The sequence below is a fragment of the Erpetoichthys calabaricus genome, chromosome 10 (assembly GCF_900747795.2).
Source record: "Erpetoichthys calabaricus chromosome 10, fErpCal1.3, whole genome shotgun sequence".
Taxonomy (NCBI): Eukaryota; Metazoa; Chordata; class Cladistia; order Polypteriformes; family Polypteridae; genus Erpetoichthys; species Erpetoichthys calabaricus.
This window is the reverse complement of record NC_041403.2, coordinates 159,850,112-159,867,734: the sequence shown is the minus strand read 5'-3', so window position 1 is coordinate 159,867,734 and position 17,623 is coordinate 159,850,112. Positions and strand designations below refer to the sequence as shown.

At 39.4% G+C, this 17,623-nt stretch overlaps 1 protein-coding gene across 1 annotated transcript in view; it reads left to right on the top strand.

Moving 5' to 3' along the window:
• Positions 1 to 11,792, top strand: part of LOC114659666 (FACT complex subunit SSRP1-like) — a 67,581-nt gene extending 55,789 nt beyond the window's left edge. The window contains exons 12-16 of the mRNA XM_028812267.2: positions 920 to 1,052; positions 1,141 to 1,311; positions 7,740 to 7,840; positions 11,110 to 11,278; positions 11,650 to 11,792. Of these exons, the coding sequence (XP_028668100.1) occupies positions 920 to 1,052; positions 1,141 to 1,311; positions 7,740 to 7,840; positions 11,110 to 11,278; positions 11,650 to 11,718 (643 nt within the window). The 3' untranslated portion in view covers positions 11,719 to 11,792. The remainder of the gene's footprint in view (positions 1 to 919; positions 1,053 to 1,140; positions 1,312 to 7,739; positions 7,841 to 11,109; positions 11,279 to 11,649) is intronic.
• Positions 11,793 to 17,623: the final 5,831 nt, after the last annotated feature.

The following is a 17,623-nucleotide window of genomic DNA, read 5'->3' as shown; positions in this document are numbered from 1 at the left end:
TTGCATCAGTTTTACTATTTGTTTGAGTTTGGTGTCACAAAATATAAAGGACATCAGTTTATTTTCTTGTTCCCATTATCCTTGTAAATAGTTCCAGTTGCTTATTATACATACCCCCCCTATTAAAAGACACTTATTTTCATTAGTCTGATTGATTTCATAATAAATAATAATTCTTTACATTTATATAGCACATTTCTCACTATTCAAAGCACTTCTCCATAGTGAGTGGGGAATCACTTCAACCACCACTAATGTGTAGCAACCACCTGGATGACGCGACGGCAGCCATTTTTGCGCCAGTACATTTCACCACACTTAAGCTATTAGGTGATGAAGTGGTGTGAGAGACAGAGACAAGGGATGAGTATGGGGCTAGAATGACTAGGCCATTTAGGGCAATTTAGCCTGGATACGGAGATACTCCCTATTCTGTATGAAGGATACCCGGGGATCTTGTACAGAGAGTCAGGCCGTCTGTTTTATATCTTATTCTAATGGCAGCACCATTTTTACAGCACACGTCCCTGTCACTGCACTGGGGTATTGGGATTCACACTCAGATCATGGGGTGAACGCCCCCTACTGGCCTCACCAACACCACTTCTTGAGGGTTTATGTAGTCTTTAACACTACTGCTTCAGCCATTACAAACCTGAATTTGATGCTTAGGCTTTATACTGTTGCATTTTCTTCCTGCATTAAAGTTTCTTCTGTAACTTCAATTCCGTTTTAATATCCAAATAAATATGTGGGTGTCAGTTTACTTATTATTTTTGTATTGACCCAGTTTAAGACAATGCGTTCAGTGTACTGTTCAGAACTGGCCCTTGTGTTTGTCCTAATACTTCAATGATATTCCTAAGCTCCTCTTGGGTCTGTAATAGATTCATTTGTTTAAACAAATCTTTCTTTTTAGATACGACAGCAATGCAACAGGGAGCGATTCCAGTGCTGAGGAAGGAGATAGTGATGATAACAAGAAGAAACCACCAAAAAAAGCTAAAGTAGTAAAGGAAAAACCAGAAAAAAAATCACACAAGAAAGCTGAGGTACTGGAGTAAGCATACATTGTACTTGTCTTTCCCTTTTTAAAATATCCTCCTTGTAAAATGGTTCCACTCTTTACATCTGACTCAGGGTAAAAAAGGAAAGGATCCTGGTGCTCCCAAGAGGCCAATGAGTGCCTACATGTTGTGGCTGAATGCAAACCGGGAAAAGATCAAGTCTGACTTCCCAGGAATCAGTGTAACAGAGATTTCCAAGAAAGCTGGAGAAATGTGGAAGGGAATGAGTAAAGAGAAGAAGGAGGTTTGTGGTAGTTTTTTAATTCCGTTGTTCCATACTGGAATCCCATCTGGCAGTAAGGGGAATATGCAGCAGCATTTAGTGATAAAGTTATTTATTTATTTTTTAATCACTCAGATTAGCCCTGTGCAAAATAGTAATAACAATCAAAACGATGAAGCAGTTAATTTAATAATATGATTGATTTAATCACAAAGAATGTAATTGTAAACAATAAAATAGGATGTAAATGATCATATGGCGGCTAAGACAGTGTTATTTTCCCAGAGAAGAGACCCCCAGTGCTATCAGATTTCTTTAGAAAATATTGCATCCCCATATTTCATTTTTTTAACTGTAATTGCTTTATTTTACCTTTAAATGTTATCAGTATGTCATACATATTAATTTTATGAATGCTTGCTTTATCCACATTACTAACCGAGAATGTTAAACCGGATGGACGCAGGGACATCTGGCCATGGGCCATAGCCGCAAAAAGATGTACTGCGCAGGCGCCCCAAGAAATGAGGCGCTGCAAGAGGCGGCCGCGACCACAGAAAAAAGGAGTGAGCACAGAAAAAAGGAGTCAAAGAAATGAGGCGCCGCGACCACAGAAAAAAGGAGTCAAACGCAGGCGACACACACAGCGTCGCACGAAAGCCATTGCACACGAAACTGGCACACAAAAAAAAAAAAAGCCGCTCGCGCCCCACAAATCCCACACCCACCTCCAAGCACAACCCCCCCCCCCCCCCCACAAGCAGCGGACGGGACACACACAAAGAGGACAATTCAACAAGCCTCTGCCACACAAAAAAAAGAACCCGCAACCCCCCCCCCCAAAGCAACGGACGGGACACACACAAAGAGGAGGATTCAACAAGCCCCTGGCACACAAAAAGAAAGAAGACGCTCGCGCCCCACCAATCCCACCACCCCCTCCAAGCAACATCCCCTCCAGACGCCGGCAAAGCACACAGCGCCGCACGAATCCCATTGCACACGAAACGGGACGCACACAAAGAGAAGGATTCAACAAGCTCCTACCACACCAAAAAAAAGAAGCCGTGACCGCCACACCAAGCCCATTAGAGACGAAACGGGACAGACTACGGACATGGCACACGAAACGTTCACAACAACGACGATTCAGACCCACAAACACACTAACATCAATAAGAAGTGACACCCAAAGCCCCATTTCTAAAGGAACCGTCCGCAGACACCTGCTAAACGATTGCGCCACTTAGCTGACAACGCGTTCAATAATGAGTCCACTATTGAGGAAAATTCATTGGGATTAATGAATGTCATTTGCAATCATTGTCATTCACTTAACTTCCCTGAAGAAACAACTGGCAATACAAGTAATGAATTTACACGTTGTTGTCAAAAGGGTCAGATTAGACTGCCTCCTTTACATTCATATCCTGAATATCTACAGAAGCTTCTAACTAACGATGTACCTGAAAGTAAAAACTTTATGAACTGCATTAGATCCTACAATAGTTCATTTGCTTTTGCATCTACCGCAGTAAATATCAGACCACCAAAAGGCAATGGCCCATACTGCTTTCGCATATGTGGACAAATATTGCATCGCATTGGAACGGTGCACCCTGAAACAAATCAACAACGCAAATATGCACAAATCTACACACAAAGACCCATTTCTAAATGAACCGTCCGTATTAATCATACGTCATCTCAACACGTTCACACTATGCAGCATAGGTGGATCTCATTACAATAAGGCACTATTAACCGTTCAACCGCAGAAAAGGCTCCATATTAACAGTGAGTGTGATCCTCCTTATTACTTATCCATATTTATCACGCTCAAGAACAAACAAGTCATAAATTCACGATCATGGGTACAAAACGATAAGGCTCGGATAACGGGACCAAACACAATTCACACTATGCAGCATAGGTGGATCTCATTATAATGAGGCACTATTAACCGTTCAACCGCAGAAAAGGCTCCATATTAACAGTGAGTGCCCGTCCGTATTAAACATACGTCATCTCAACACCTTCACACTATGCAGCATAGGTGGATCTCCTTACACTGAAGCACTATTAACCGTTCAACTGCAGAAAAGGCTCCATATTAACAGTGAGTGCGATCCTCCTTATTACTTACCCATATTTCTCACGCTGAAGAACAAACAGGTCATAAATACACGATCACAGGTACAAAACGATACGGCTCGGATAACGGGACCAAACACACGAACCCGCATGAAAAAAGAAAATACATGGCGGCGCTTACAACGCGCTTCTGAACCTCCGGAAGAAAAAATGTCACGGCTCCAAAAACGCAAAGCTCAACTAACACATTATCAGAAACGAGCGCATATGGACAGACACACTGAACGTAGACGCATACAGCGCGCGTCTCAAAGTGCTGCATCGAAACAGGCACGGATTCAAAACGAAACACCTCCCGCCTCAGACATACAGAAACGGCAGCGAAGGGACAAAATAAATAAACGTGGCTGACAACGCGTTCAATAATGAGTCCACTATTCAGGAAAATTCATTGGGATTAATGAATGTCATTTGCAATCATTGTCATTCACTTAACTTCCCTGAAGAAACAACTGGCAATACAAGTAATGAATTTACACGTTGTTATCAAAACGGTCAAATTAGACTGCCTCCTTTACATTCATATCCTGAATATCTACAGAAGCTTCTAACTAACGATGTACCTGAAAGTGAAATCTTTATGAACTGCATTAGATATTACAAATCGATATCCACTATGAACATTAACAGTGGCACTGCACATGAAATCCGTCTTGCAAAACTGTTAATTATTGATGAATGTACAATGGCATCCACTCACTTACTCAACACCATTCATAAACTTCTACAAACGTTTATGAATAATGATCTTCCCTTTGGAGGAAAGGTACTTTTATTAGGAGGAGATTTTAGACAGTGCTTAGCTATTCTTCCACATTCCATGCGCTCAGCTATTGTTCAGTGCACCTTAAAATATGCAGACAATTGGCATTGCTTTCAAAAGATACAGTTAGTACAAAACATGCGATGTCCACATCCAGATCATAACAATTGGTTATTACAATTGGGAGATGGTACACTCACCAATACAGATAGACTTCTCCCAGATATTATTACAATTCCTCAAGCCTTTATCTGCACCGACTTAGTTACAGACAGATTTGGAACAGCAATCTCATTAGACCAAATGCCCCTTTTAACACTACGCACTATATTATGTCCAAAAAATATTAATGTGGAAAACATAAATACTCAAGTCATTGCATTACTTCCTGGAGAGACACAACTCTTTCTAAGCTCTGACAAACTTGACTCTGATCACGACAATAACCATCTTCATTGACCTTACAAGTTCTGACCTGGAATTACCGTTTACACTTAAACGGCGTGTGCAAAGACATTTTCCAATAAACCTTTACACTTTATTGTTTGCTTTCTATTTGCATCATCTACACCTTCACACTATTCTATATCTCATTCATACATCACGCTCTTTCTCATTCCCAACACCAGGGGTTGGCGAGCGGGGGGCGGAGCCCCCTAGTATATACTAGATTGAAGATTTTCAATTAAAAAAATAAAGGAATGGATATAAAATCAGAAGGTTTCAGCCAGTCTTGAATGTTATTTTAAACAAACCGAGAACACACATTAATAAAAAAGATTGACAACAAAATTGCTGTGATATTCAAATGCTTACATCATTACCCTTAGTATTGTTTAAACTTATGTTTACTATGAATATGCTGTATACTATGCAGGCAAACTTGGATATAAAGTGTGATTATTTGAAGAAAAAAAAAATTATAATTACATATAATGTTTCATTATCAAATAGAGCTTAGTTTGTTCAAGTTAAAAAAAAAAAAAATCATGTTTATAAACGACTTCTGACTTTATCATCACACCGTGACAACACAAATTGTGTCTTTGTCATTGATTTGTTTAACTTCTACTTTTTCAGTGTTTATTTTCTGATTATCTTATTGTCTCAGAATATTAATTAGCCTCCCATTAAAACTACCCACTAAGCATTTATCCTTTTCTTATGTTGTCTGCTAGCCAGACTGCTAGCAAAACCAGTTACAACATATTAGCCCTTCATTTCTTTGTCTCTGACTTGGCTGTGGCAAATGTGGATAATGCTTAAATGATGAATTGCAGTCTTCTAGCTCTAGCTATATGTGAACATTTTCATGGCATATTATTTCTATGTAAAGAAGAGGGTGCTTGACTAAACATCTTCAACCCCCAGTTGCTGCTTACATCAAAGTAACTGTTATTATATTCAAATTTGCAGTTTTGGTGGGTGTGCCAGTAGTGAGCCTGTCATGCCAGAATCTCTACTGAGATGAATGAGAAATTGCATGTTAATGCAATGCAGTAGATCAAAAACACATTAAAACGAGTCAAAGTTTCTTTGCTCAATATAAGAGAGAAAACCAATGCCAATTGCTGACTGTAATATCACTTTAAAACTTTTGCATACCGTAAACTTTAAATTGCATATTTCAAGTCTAAGATGTAACACGTCCCTGTTTTTGGCAAACAAAGTGCTGAGTGTCCTAAAATGTGTTTGAGTGTGTATATGTAAAATACACGGTAGGATATATGTGTATACACAGTATTGTGGGGGGGGTGGTGGTGTTCAGTTTACGTTAAGCATCAGAAATGTATGCTAGGTAGTCAACCTAGTTTGTATCTTTAAACAAAGCCACAATTTAGTGAAGGAGAGACAGAAAAGAAGCATTTACTTTATTGATCACCAAAGGGAAGTTCACTTGCAGGGAGTAGAGTTGGTGAAGATGGATGAGTTTAAATACTTGGGATCAACAGTACAGAGTGATGGGGATTGTGGAAGAGAGGTGAAAAGAGAGTGCAGGCAAGGTGGAGTGGGTGGAGAAGAGTGTCAGGAGTGATTTGTGACAGATGGGTATCAGCAAGAGTGAAAGGGAAGGTCTACAGGACACTAGTGAGACCAGCTATGTTATATGGGTTAATATTATAATTATTAATCCGTAGTGAAAGTAGACAGCAGGTTGAGATGAACCTAGAAAGGTGGAGGTACATACTGGAGAGAAGAGGAATGAAAGTCAGTAGGAGTAAGAAGGGGTACATGTGAGTAAATGAGAAGGAAGGTGGTGGAAGAGTGTGAATGTGAGGAGCAGAGATGGTGAAGGTCTACGAATTTAATTACTTGGGTTCAACATTCTAAAGCAACAAAAGGTGCGGTAGAGAGGTGAAGAAGAGAGTGCAGGCTGATTGGACTGGGTGGAGAAGAGTGGCAGGAGAGATTTGTGATAGAAGAGCACCTGCAAGAGTGAAACGGAAGGTCTACAGGACGGTAGTGAGACCAGCTATGTTATATGGGTTGGAGACGGTGGCACAGGAGACAGAGCTGGAGGTGGCAGAGTTAAAGATGCTAAGATTTGCACTGGGTTTGACGAGGATGGATAAGATTAGAAATGAGCTGACCCTCTAATGTACTCAAGTTGGATGGTTGGGAGACAAAGTCAGAGAGGCGAGATTGCATTGGTTTGGACATGTGCAGAGGAGAGATGATGTGTATATTGGGAGAAGGATGCTAAGGATAGAGCGGCCAGGAAAGAGGAAGGCCTAAGCGAAGGTTTATGGATATGGTGAGAGAGGACATGCAGGTGATGGGTGTAACAGAACAAGATGCAGAGGACAGAAATATATGGAAGAAGATGATCCGCTGTGGCAACCCCTAACGGGAGCAGCCGAAAGAAGAAGCAAAGAACATAAAACGTCTTGCATAATGGTGTGCCTACTAAAATGGAATGGGATCAACATGGTATGCAGTCTCAAGCAGGGCTGTGGAGTCGGAGTTGAAGGATTTATCTACCGACTCCACAGCCCTGGTCTCAAGGCTACCGGCAAAAGTCCCAGTAGTGCCTCCTAACACCTAGTGGAAGCCTGTGTCCAAAGGTGCATATCATGAAGAGGATTTGGTAGTATTAGCTATAGTGGTCTCTTAATTGTGCCATCATGCCCATTTCTGCCACTGTTAGAAAAAAGCAAATTTGTTTACTTTGTTATTAATTTTGTTTTGAGGTTGAAAGTTAACACCGAATGTATTGTAAGTAGACTTTTACGTGATGTAAAGGACTGCCTGATTTGAATGTCTAGCTTAATCTTCATCACTTATTTTTAGTTAGCAAATCCATGAGTGCTGGCAGCAGTTGGCATAAATTAAGATCTAGATTAGTGCTGTTAGTCAAGATTTCTTTACATTTTTGCCAAACACATTGTAGTAACATTTTTCAGATAGGATTTCCTGAATGAATTAGAATTGCTCCAGTACTGAATGTAAACAGCTGCTTCCTTCATCAATAGCAGCATGTGCAGTGTGTTGATTAACTCAGTTTTTGTAATCCTGTTTACAATTTGGGTAGGATTGGGACAGAAAGGCTGAAGAAGCCAAGAAAGATTATGAGAAAGCAATGAAAGATTACAAGGAATCAGGAGGAGGTTCTGCTTCTGCCTCTTCTAAAAAGTAAGATGGATTTTTATTTTTTATTTATTTTTTCTAAATATGATTTATTCAATATGAGTAGTGATCATATGATGGAATATTGGCATTATCAGATTCAGCTAAAGACTTCCAGTAATTTGTACATTTCAATCATCTTTTTACTCTTTTGTTACATTTTCATTTTATTCCACCTCTTCATCTCTACCTTGGTAATGTCATGCCTGCTCAAGGTTTAAGTTTAATGCGTGGCTTGTGTAATGTGCCATAGGTGATATCTACACTTTTGTTTGACGATCCCAAAAACTAGCTGAACATCTTACCCAACAAAACTGAACTGAAATAAATCCATGCAAATCACACAAATTATAATTAATATAATTGAATGATAATTTCAGACAAGTGTGTGAAAGGAAGAAAAGCAGAGCTTTAGCAGATGTTTGGTTCTGACATTGTTGTGTCAGTGTTTATCTAGTTCTTGGTCAGCTTAATCATCGATAAAATTCATGTCTGGTAAAGGGTCACAGTACCACTTTGGAGGGTCCACTTGACTACAAAGGTTTTGGCTACTTCCCTTAATTTGGCGCATTGAGCTTCTACCTTGACTTCAAGCTTGTGTATTTCTACGAGAAGATGAAAGTTGACAATTGGCGACAATCTGAGAAAGCAGTCTGTCATCTGTCTGCCTCCTGCTGGTTATTGTAGTAGAAGAGCTGTAAAACTCTACCCATCTTTGACTAAAAAATCATCCCTCCCCTTTAAACATTTTGTTAAATCACACACTCTTAAACCTGTGAATAAAGTAATAAACACTGTACAGAACTTTTCGTATGACTTACTATTTAAAGATATTATCTAATAGTTGTATAAGTACAGGTCAAAATGTGTCCATATCTGCAAGTAATGTTATAAATTTGCAGCATGATTTATTTTTTGGTCATTTTCTTCCAAGGCTTGTAAATGCATCTTGATCATTGCTTAACTGTAATCACTTTTTAAAATTATCCTGCACAGTGATAAATGTAGAATATTAAGAACTCTGTCTACGATTAGCATTACTGATTGCAGGGATGTATAATCATGAAAACAGCCCATCCCGTAGTATAACTGTTAATGCTATTATACATCCCAAAATCATGAATTAAAGTGGGACATTGCAGATTACAAAAACCTTTCAAATTAACCAAATACATCCAATGTACTGTTATTTGTTACACTTTCTAAGTTTAACATTACAGAGTTATTAATGGTAATCCCACTAACAGCCTTGAAGGTTAAAAATAATTAGGAAAATGTATTTTTCTGTATATTCTTTATTTTCTAGATGCACTTAAACATTATTTATGCTTTTTCAAATACAGTGGAACCTCGGTTTGCGAGCATAATTCGTTCCGGAAACGTGTAGTCCAAAGCACTCGTATATCAAAGTGAATTTCCCCATAAGAAATAATGGAAACTCGGATGATTTGTTCCACAACCCAAAACTATTCATATAAAAATGATTAATACAAAATATAAAGTAAAAATACATAAAACAAATTAACTTGCACTTTACCTTTGAAAAGAATCATGGCCGGTGTGAGTTTCTAAACTCTTGTGGGATTGCACCCAACGGGACGACACGCAGAAGAGCATCCCAAAGCAATCGCAGTCTCCCAGCGCTGTAGCAGTTCACCGTAAAAGCGAATCTGAAAAGATCGCGGCCATGCTATGAGCGCCTGCCATCGATGGGTGATACAAGGAACATTATAAATGTGCAGGGCCCTGCCTGACTGCTGTGTCTGTGTATAAATAACCGCGCTGTTGCTGTTTCAAGCTGAATAAAGCTGGTGTTGCTAAAGTACTGAGACTCAGCTTTGTGTTTTAGGGTGCAAGATGGGGACTCGCACGTCACAGCACACACACACACACACACAGTCACAATGCTAATGCTGTAGTAAACTGTATACGAATGTTGACTATATGAGTGAGGCACGCTGACTCAGACGGAGAATAGGAGATGATTGCCCACAATCCCACAGCGAAAGAGAAAAACCATCAGCTCAGTTGTGATCACATGACACTCAGCAGACAAAGCGTATACATACTACTCGTACTGCAAGACCTTGCTCGTTTATCAAGTCAAAATTTATTAAAAACTAGCAAAATACTCGCGCTTCGCAGCGGAGAAGTAGTGTTTTAAAGAGGTTATGAAAAAGAAAAGGAAACATTTTAAAAATAACGTATCATGATTGGTTCCTGCCTTGTGCCCTGTGTTGGCTGGGATTGGCTCCAGCAGACCCCCGTGACCCTGTGTTCGGATTCAGCGGGTTGGAAAATGGATGGATGGATGGATATTACAATTGTTATAGTTCTCTTTGTATACCACGTTGTCAGTTCAGCACTCCGGTTGTAATATGACCAAGCCGTGCAAGCACACTCTTGAGAATGCAACGTATAGTTGTACAGGAGAAAAGCAATCTTGCCTCAAATCAATGACAACCTTTTGTAGGTCTATGAACTTAATTTAAACTTTAGGTTTACACGGTGCTTTGTTTCCGACGTGCTGCGTTCAGTCAGTTCACGTGAGCCGCTCTCTTGTGTGATGTTGCGATGTCCACGGCTTTATTTAATGTTAGTTAAGACAGGGCACTTCAAAGTTTCTCGCTACAGCAATTTTAAATCCGTTACACAGTGATCCAAATCTCGTTTATACCTCGTGTCTTCTCATTAAACTTGTATCTCGCAAATATGGTATTGCAAACGGCAGCGGGAGCGTTTCTATAAACTTAATTTAAACTTACGGTTTACACCATGCTTCGCTTCTTATTGTTTCGCTGCCTTCTCAATTGTGTAATGAATGTTTTCTTCAGCGCTCTTTGGGTACGTACTGCGTTCACAGTCAGTTCACGTGATTACGTGGGAGGCGTGATGACGCGATACGCAACTCCGCCTCCCACAGCCAGCAAGCTGCAGTCCATTACAGTATATGGACAAAAAAGAGGTTCCAGTTATGACCGTTACGCTTTGAATTTCGAAATGAAACCTGCCTAACTTTTGTAAGTAAGCTGTAAGGAATGAGCCTGCCAAATTTCAGCCTTCCACCTACACGGGAAGTTGGAGAATTAGTGATGAGTCAGTCAGTCAGTCAGTGAGGGCTTTGCCTTTTATTAGTATAGATTTTTGCTCGTCTTGCAAAACACTCGTAAACCAAGTTACTCGCAAACCGAGGTTCCACTGTAGTTCATTTTATGTCTTTTACAATTTTTTATATTAATTTTTCTTTTCTTCCACTCTTTATCTTCCTCCAACAGAGAGAGTAAAAAACAGAGCAAAGGAAAAGGAGACAATAAAAAGGCAAAGCCGCCTTCTAAAAGTCCAGTGAAGGTGCCAGCTTCTGTCGGTAATGAGAGCTTCAAGAGTAAAGAGTTCGTATCGAGTGATGAGAGTTCTTCAGATTCAGAAAAGGACAAAAAGAGTGAGGTACGGTACTCTGCTTGCATTTACATTTATAATGAACAAAGCGATTTAATCGTTTATTCTTTTTTTTATTAGCACATCTTTTACAAAGAGCAATTGCTTTGTTTACAGTTTTAGGGTGTGCAAAAATCTCTTCAGGACAGTTTTGTTTTAATTTGCATTCAAATGTTTCTCATACAATAGAAATCAGTCTTGTGTGAAAATTCCCAAAAGTGTTTTATAAATATTCAAGATTCATTATGCATAGGTAAACACATTCTGTCAGATATCTATTTTCATAACTTTAGGTGTCTGCTTTGACTCCAAGCCACTTCTATTATCAGACATATGACTTTCTATTGATGAAAAATAACCTTGATTTCAATCTTTGACAGGGTTCAGAGGAAGAGGAAGTGGCTACCACACCACCAAGCTCTGAAGAATCAGGCTCAGATGAGGAATGAGTAAAAACAATAATATAGTCTCCAGTTTCACCCATCAGATAGCCATCTGCTGCTAACTCACATAAAAAAAGAAACTGCCAAGGGCTGGCACCCTTTCTCGGGGATGTAGGAGCCCAACCACTGCGAAGCAAAATGCTAAAGATAATGTGGTTTCATTTTGTATATAGGGGTAAAAATAAACACCAGCAGGCTTTTGAGAGATGTCAAAGGTAAATGTTTAGACTCTACATTCACCTCTTGTACTGGTTGTTTAAAGTTAGTGTCTGGTTATTATAGCAAGGTTTATAGTCAGAAGAAAAAAATAAAGAATTATATGCTCATCACACAAAGAATGACTGATGGGTAAAATATTTTTTTTCCTTGTGATGTATTGGTTATCTTCGCCTACAGTAATGCTGTATTATTAATCGTGTGCATTTCACCAGGCACACTGAAATGTTTATTTTGTGTATTTGCTTAATATTTTTTGTACTTAAACATTAAAAATTACATGCTCTAATAATTGTTATTAGCATTATTTGTTGGGCCAGTACCACATAAGAGGTGAGATACAAAAAATAACCGGTAAAAAAATATATATGTATTAATGAATTACAGTATCCTAAACATTGTCACCTTCTATATACTCCTCCTCCCGATCTCTACGCCGCTCCATATGTATCTTCCATTGTATGAAACAGTGCTGGAAGTCTTCTTGTTTGAGTCTCTTCAACAGGTTTGCTGTTTCTGTCTTCACTTTATCCATTGAAGAAAAACGTGTTCCCTTCAGGTCATTTTTGATTTTCGGGAACAAGTAAAAATCACAGGGAGCTAAACTGGGCGAATAGGTAGGATGATCGAGGACAGGAATGTTTTTGTTAGTCAAAAACTGCTTTATGGGAAAAGCAGTACGATCATTTCGAACAATCACATTCACCGTTTTGATGTTCATCCGTCCGAGACGAGCGTGGGCGACCTGGGCGTTGAACGTCATCTACATTTTCTTGTCCTTCCTTGAAACGTTTGTGCCACTCAAAAACGTGTGTGCGAGACAAACTGTTATCACCATACACTGTTTTTATCATTTCATAAGTTTCTGTAGCTGTTTTGTTCAATATCGTGAGATATTTGATGTTGATCCGTTGTTCGATGTTTTTTAACCCGATATTATAGCGGCAACTCATGTAGCAATTGTTGTGCAAATACTGACTGGGCTATTCACATGATATACAGTGGTGTGAAAAACTATTTGCCCCCTTCCTGATTTCTTATTCTTTTGCATGTTTGTCACACAAAATGTTTCTGATCATCAAACACATTTAACCATTAGTCAAATATAACACAAGTAAACACAAAATGCAGTTTTTAAATGATGGTTTTTATTATTTAGGGAGAAAAAAAATCCAAACCTACATGGCCCTGTGTGAAAAAGTAATTGCCCCCTTGTTAAAACATAACCTAACTGTGGTGTATCACACCTGAGTTCAATTTCCGTAGCCACCCCCAGGCCTGATTACTGCCACACCTGTTTCAATCAAGAAATCACTTAAATAGGAGCTGCCTGACACAGAGAAGTAGACCAAAAGCACCTCAAAAGCTAGACATCATGCCAAGATCCAAAGAAATTCAGGAACAAATGAGAACAGCAGTAATTGAGATCTATCAGTCTGGTAAAGGTTATAAAGCCATTTCTAAAGCTTTGGGACTCCATCGAACCACAGTGAGAGCCATTATCCACAAATGGCAAAAACATGGAACAGTGGTGAACCTTCCCAGGAGTGGCCGGCCGACCAAAATTACCCCAAGAGCGCAGAGACGACTCATCCGAGAGGTCACAAAAGACCCCAGGACAACGTCTAAAGAACTGCAGGCCTCACTTGCCTCAGTTAAGGTCAGTGTTCACGACTCCACCATAAGAAAGAGACTGGGCAAAAACGGCCTGCATGGCAGATTTCCAAGACACAAACCACTGTTAAGCAAAAAGAACATTAGGGCTCGTCTCAATTTTGCTAAGAAACATCTCAATGATTGCCAAGACTTTTGGGAAAATACCTTGTGGACTGATGAGACAAAAGTTGAACTTTTTGGAAGGCAAATGTCCCGTTACATCTGGCGTAAAAGGAACACAGCATTTCAGAAAAAGATCATCATACCAACAGTAAAATATGGTGGTGGTAGTGTGATGGTCTGGGGTTGTTTTGCTGCTTCAGGACCTGGAAGGCTTGCTTGTTCAGTATGTCTCCTAAAACTGACCCCATCATCTCTCACTCCTTTCCTTTCACTGACATAAGAAAATTACTTGTTAGTCATGCAGAGCTCCGACAGATAAAAGTTTCTTCCTGTCTTTCCATCCTGTGACTCTTGTGGCACTTGGGATGTTGCAGAAATCCTCAATCTGGATCAGAAAATGCAGGTAGGGAACCCCCACTGCAAAATGTGACAGTTGCCGAAAACAAACAAAAGAGCACAACAAGCAAATTAGACAAGTGCGTTACTGACTTTGAAGTGGTCCGTCATACCACCTAAATCCTGGCACTTTACCGTTTCGCTTTCGATTGCCCCTCCTCAAGCTTAAGTATTGTTTGCCTGTCCTTTGAAATGGTCCCTATGTCCATCACTGACTAACGTAGGAAGGAAGCCAGGGCTAAGTGGACCTTCCTTCCACATCCTTAGGTTTATCGGCAACTCTAAATTAGCTCAATATTAATTTGCCCTGAGATAAATTAAAGCCATGTCCACAACTAGTCCCGGTCTCATTTCCGGCACCGATCATCAACTGAGTAATGCAGATTCAATAATGGAATGCAAAATTAGGTTGTAACCGAGCAAGCTCTCACATACAGTATATCTGACAGTTATAAAAATAACTTTAAGGTTATTGAATATTTTTGCTCTTTAGCTAATGCTGTGCATTTATTTCTTTTACACCTTCAGGTTTTGAAGATGAGACTTTTTACTGGAGGTGGTTCCAGTAAATGAGTGCAGTCTTGATTATAATACGTGCAAGTACACGAGCTTCAGACCTCCTAAGAGAATGTTTCCTGGAAACTTGATTGAATTTTTGTAAGCATGCGGCAGGTCAGTTAAATTTTAACAAGCTGTGGCATAGACAAAATTAGCCCCAAGTGTGAGGTAGAAAGGATGGGTCTGCAGTCTGACTTCTCTGATCAGATTTATTAAAAGATAATTCTTTCAAGAACCACTTCTAACATTAAAGTGGTTTTCCGCAAGTACGCCAGTCATATCCCATAAATGTCTTAATTGTATTTGAATTTGGCAATCTGAGACCTCAGAAATGCTGCAATCAAGTTAGCCTGAGCATTTCTGATCTTATAAGTATATTTGGTTTCCCAAGTGTTACTGAGGCTTTGCAGCAAGACTTGGCACCCCTGCTAAACAGCAATAGCATTGTCTCGACTGCCTTTTGTGTCTTGCTTCACCTCCCTATGTTATTAGTATTGTGTGAGAGCTGTTCACTGTTAGCTAATGCTGAAGTACATATGTCGTAAATGTAGAAAGTATGGTCCTTGTGTGTGTGTGTGTATGAACTGTTAGCATTTGAATTTGATGATTGCATATAGTGCTGAACTGACCTTTCTGTACTATTCTTTCCTCTGCATGTCTTTGGAGTACAAAAGAAATAGCACCATTCAGCAACATGGAGACTGGCAAGATTGGCACAAAAAAAACACACGGTCACTGATTACAACTGCAAGATGTTATGCGAATTAATATTAATAATGTTGCGTCCGTGCCACAGTGTTTTCCGAAATATACTATACAGGTCATAAAATGAATAATTCCAAATATCATATATAGCTATGTCTGTTTTTCATAGACCATAGGGTGCATACTAATTCAGCGTGAGCGGGAACACTCAATAAAACTGAATAAAAAAAATCAAGTGATGGTGAGATACGAAGAAGTTAGATTCATCAGTGTTTGTGTGTCAGGATTTATCCATCCAGATCAGAGAATGTCCGGTTCCGTTGCCTCCAAACACCACTCACATCTCCAGTTATTCCCAGTTTCAAATATAAACTAACAGCGTCAGATCTCTGGGGGGGGGGCGGCAGTATGTATCGTGATCGTGACTGAGAGAATAAAAGTGGGAAAAAAAAAAAAGGTAACTTTTACAAGTCCTATAAATGTACACTGTCTGTTACAGACGCAAACCAAATGTATGTGTGTACTGTATAATATTAACAATAAGAGCAGCTCACTACTGAAAACTGCAAATATAGGAGGCAGCTGGGATCGAACCGGGGGACTCTTAATTGCAAGTCAGCAGATCTTACCGCTACGCCATGAAAGCTGTTGTATCATCCTTGAACATTTTGTGAAAGTGTTTATTTGATCTTTAACTTCAGGCTTCACACATTATATAGTTTATGCCAACATTTTGTCATTTACTACTAAAATATGAAAAACGTTTGTTTTAACAATGTGTTTACACAGATTATTGTAGAAACGAAACACACATGAGATGCATTTGTTCCAAATAACGATCTCTTATTTCCACTGTAAAACTCCAGCACTTCACTCCCAGATAATCAAGGCATGAGCTGGGAGAACTTTGTGCACGGTCTGCGGCGGTGGGGGTTTGCTGCTTGTCTTTATCGGCACATTTACAGGACAAAAGACGCTGATGGAGAGGTGCAATGGGATTTAAGGTGGGCCGGATCTACGAGTTTTTGCATAGGCTCTGGTAATTCTAGTGTTAAGACTGCTTTTTGTGCTGCAGTTCACCCCCTTTTCTCCTGCCATCTGTTGCAGTTGCTTCACAGAATTTTACCGTATTTTTGTTTATTCAATTATCTTTTTTCTTTCATTTCACTATTATATATACACACACACACATTTTCTTATCAGTTTCTTCCAGTTCTGTGTTACAAGAGTGGGGTCAATGCCTTTGCTGGCAGCCCTGGACTCAGGGTACAAAACTGCTGTGCAAAGAGCCACAAACCAAGCTAGTTACACACACCACACATACACCTAAGCCAGTGTTTGTCAGGCACTGTTGGGTCACAGGTGACCATCGCTTGGTTGTGAGCACGTGAGATTCGTTCATGGTATAATCTGCCATCGATGGGTCGGCGGAGCTATGTAAAATTTTCTTTATTATTTTCAAGATTTTTTTTTGGAGGATGATACTGAGACCAAGTCACTAATTGAAATGGCTTTTTTTCCTTCTTCTAATGTGACATAAGTGATAGACATTTGATCCTTTACATTCATCTGTGACGTGTATATTTGTCTATGATTGGTCACTTGTAGTACATCATTGGAAGGCTGTGAATCTAGGCTGTCCATTAATAATGAGTCTTGCAGTGTATGTGGCACAAAGTAGGGGCAATCTTTGACAAAAAGTAGATTCACTCTGCTCTGACGTGCTGCTCGATTCTGAATGTAAGTGTGCAAATTGCATGTTTTACTATTGAAAGAGAGCCAACAACATGGAAACTTATAACTTATTTGAAAGAAGACACACTTAGGTATGCAAAAATGTTATTTTTTTTGATTGAGCTGCAGGTTTATTGCAGCATACACAAACAACTTTAAAAAATGGCAGTGTCCTGCCGGCGGAACATCTCATGCATAAGTGGTTAACATTCAAAAGGGTCCAAAAGGATTAAATTTACATAAAAAGTTCAGTAAATAACACTTGGTACATTAAACACAGTTATGGGTTTGAAGAAGAAACAATAAACAGAAACGGTAATCATATGTCACATTAGTAATTACGGCAGGCTTCCAAAAATCATAGTGCAAGTAGAAGAATAATGTTGAAATGCTCTTTGGTGTCTGTTTACCTTAAAAACTGAATGCACAACTTACTTTAGTGTTTACCTGACTGTCCATAAACCCCATTGTCAAAAAAAAAATGAATGTATATATATATTTTTTTTCCTTTGCCCCTTTGTAT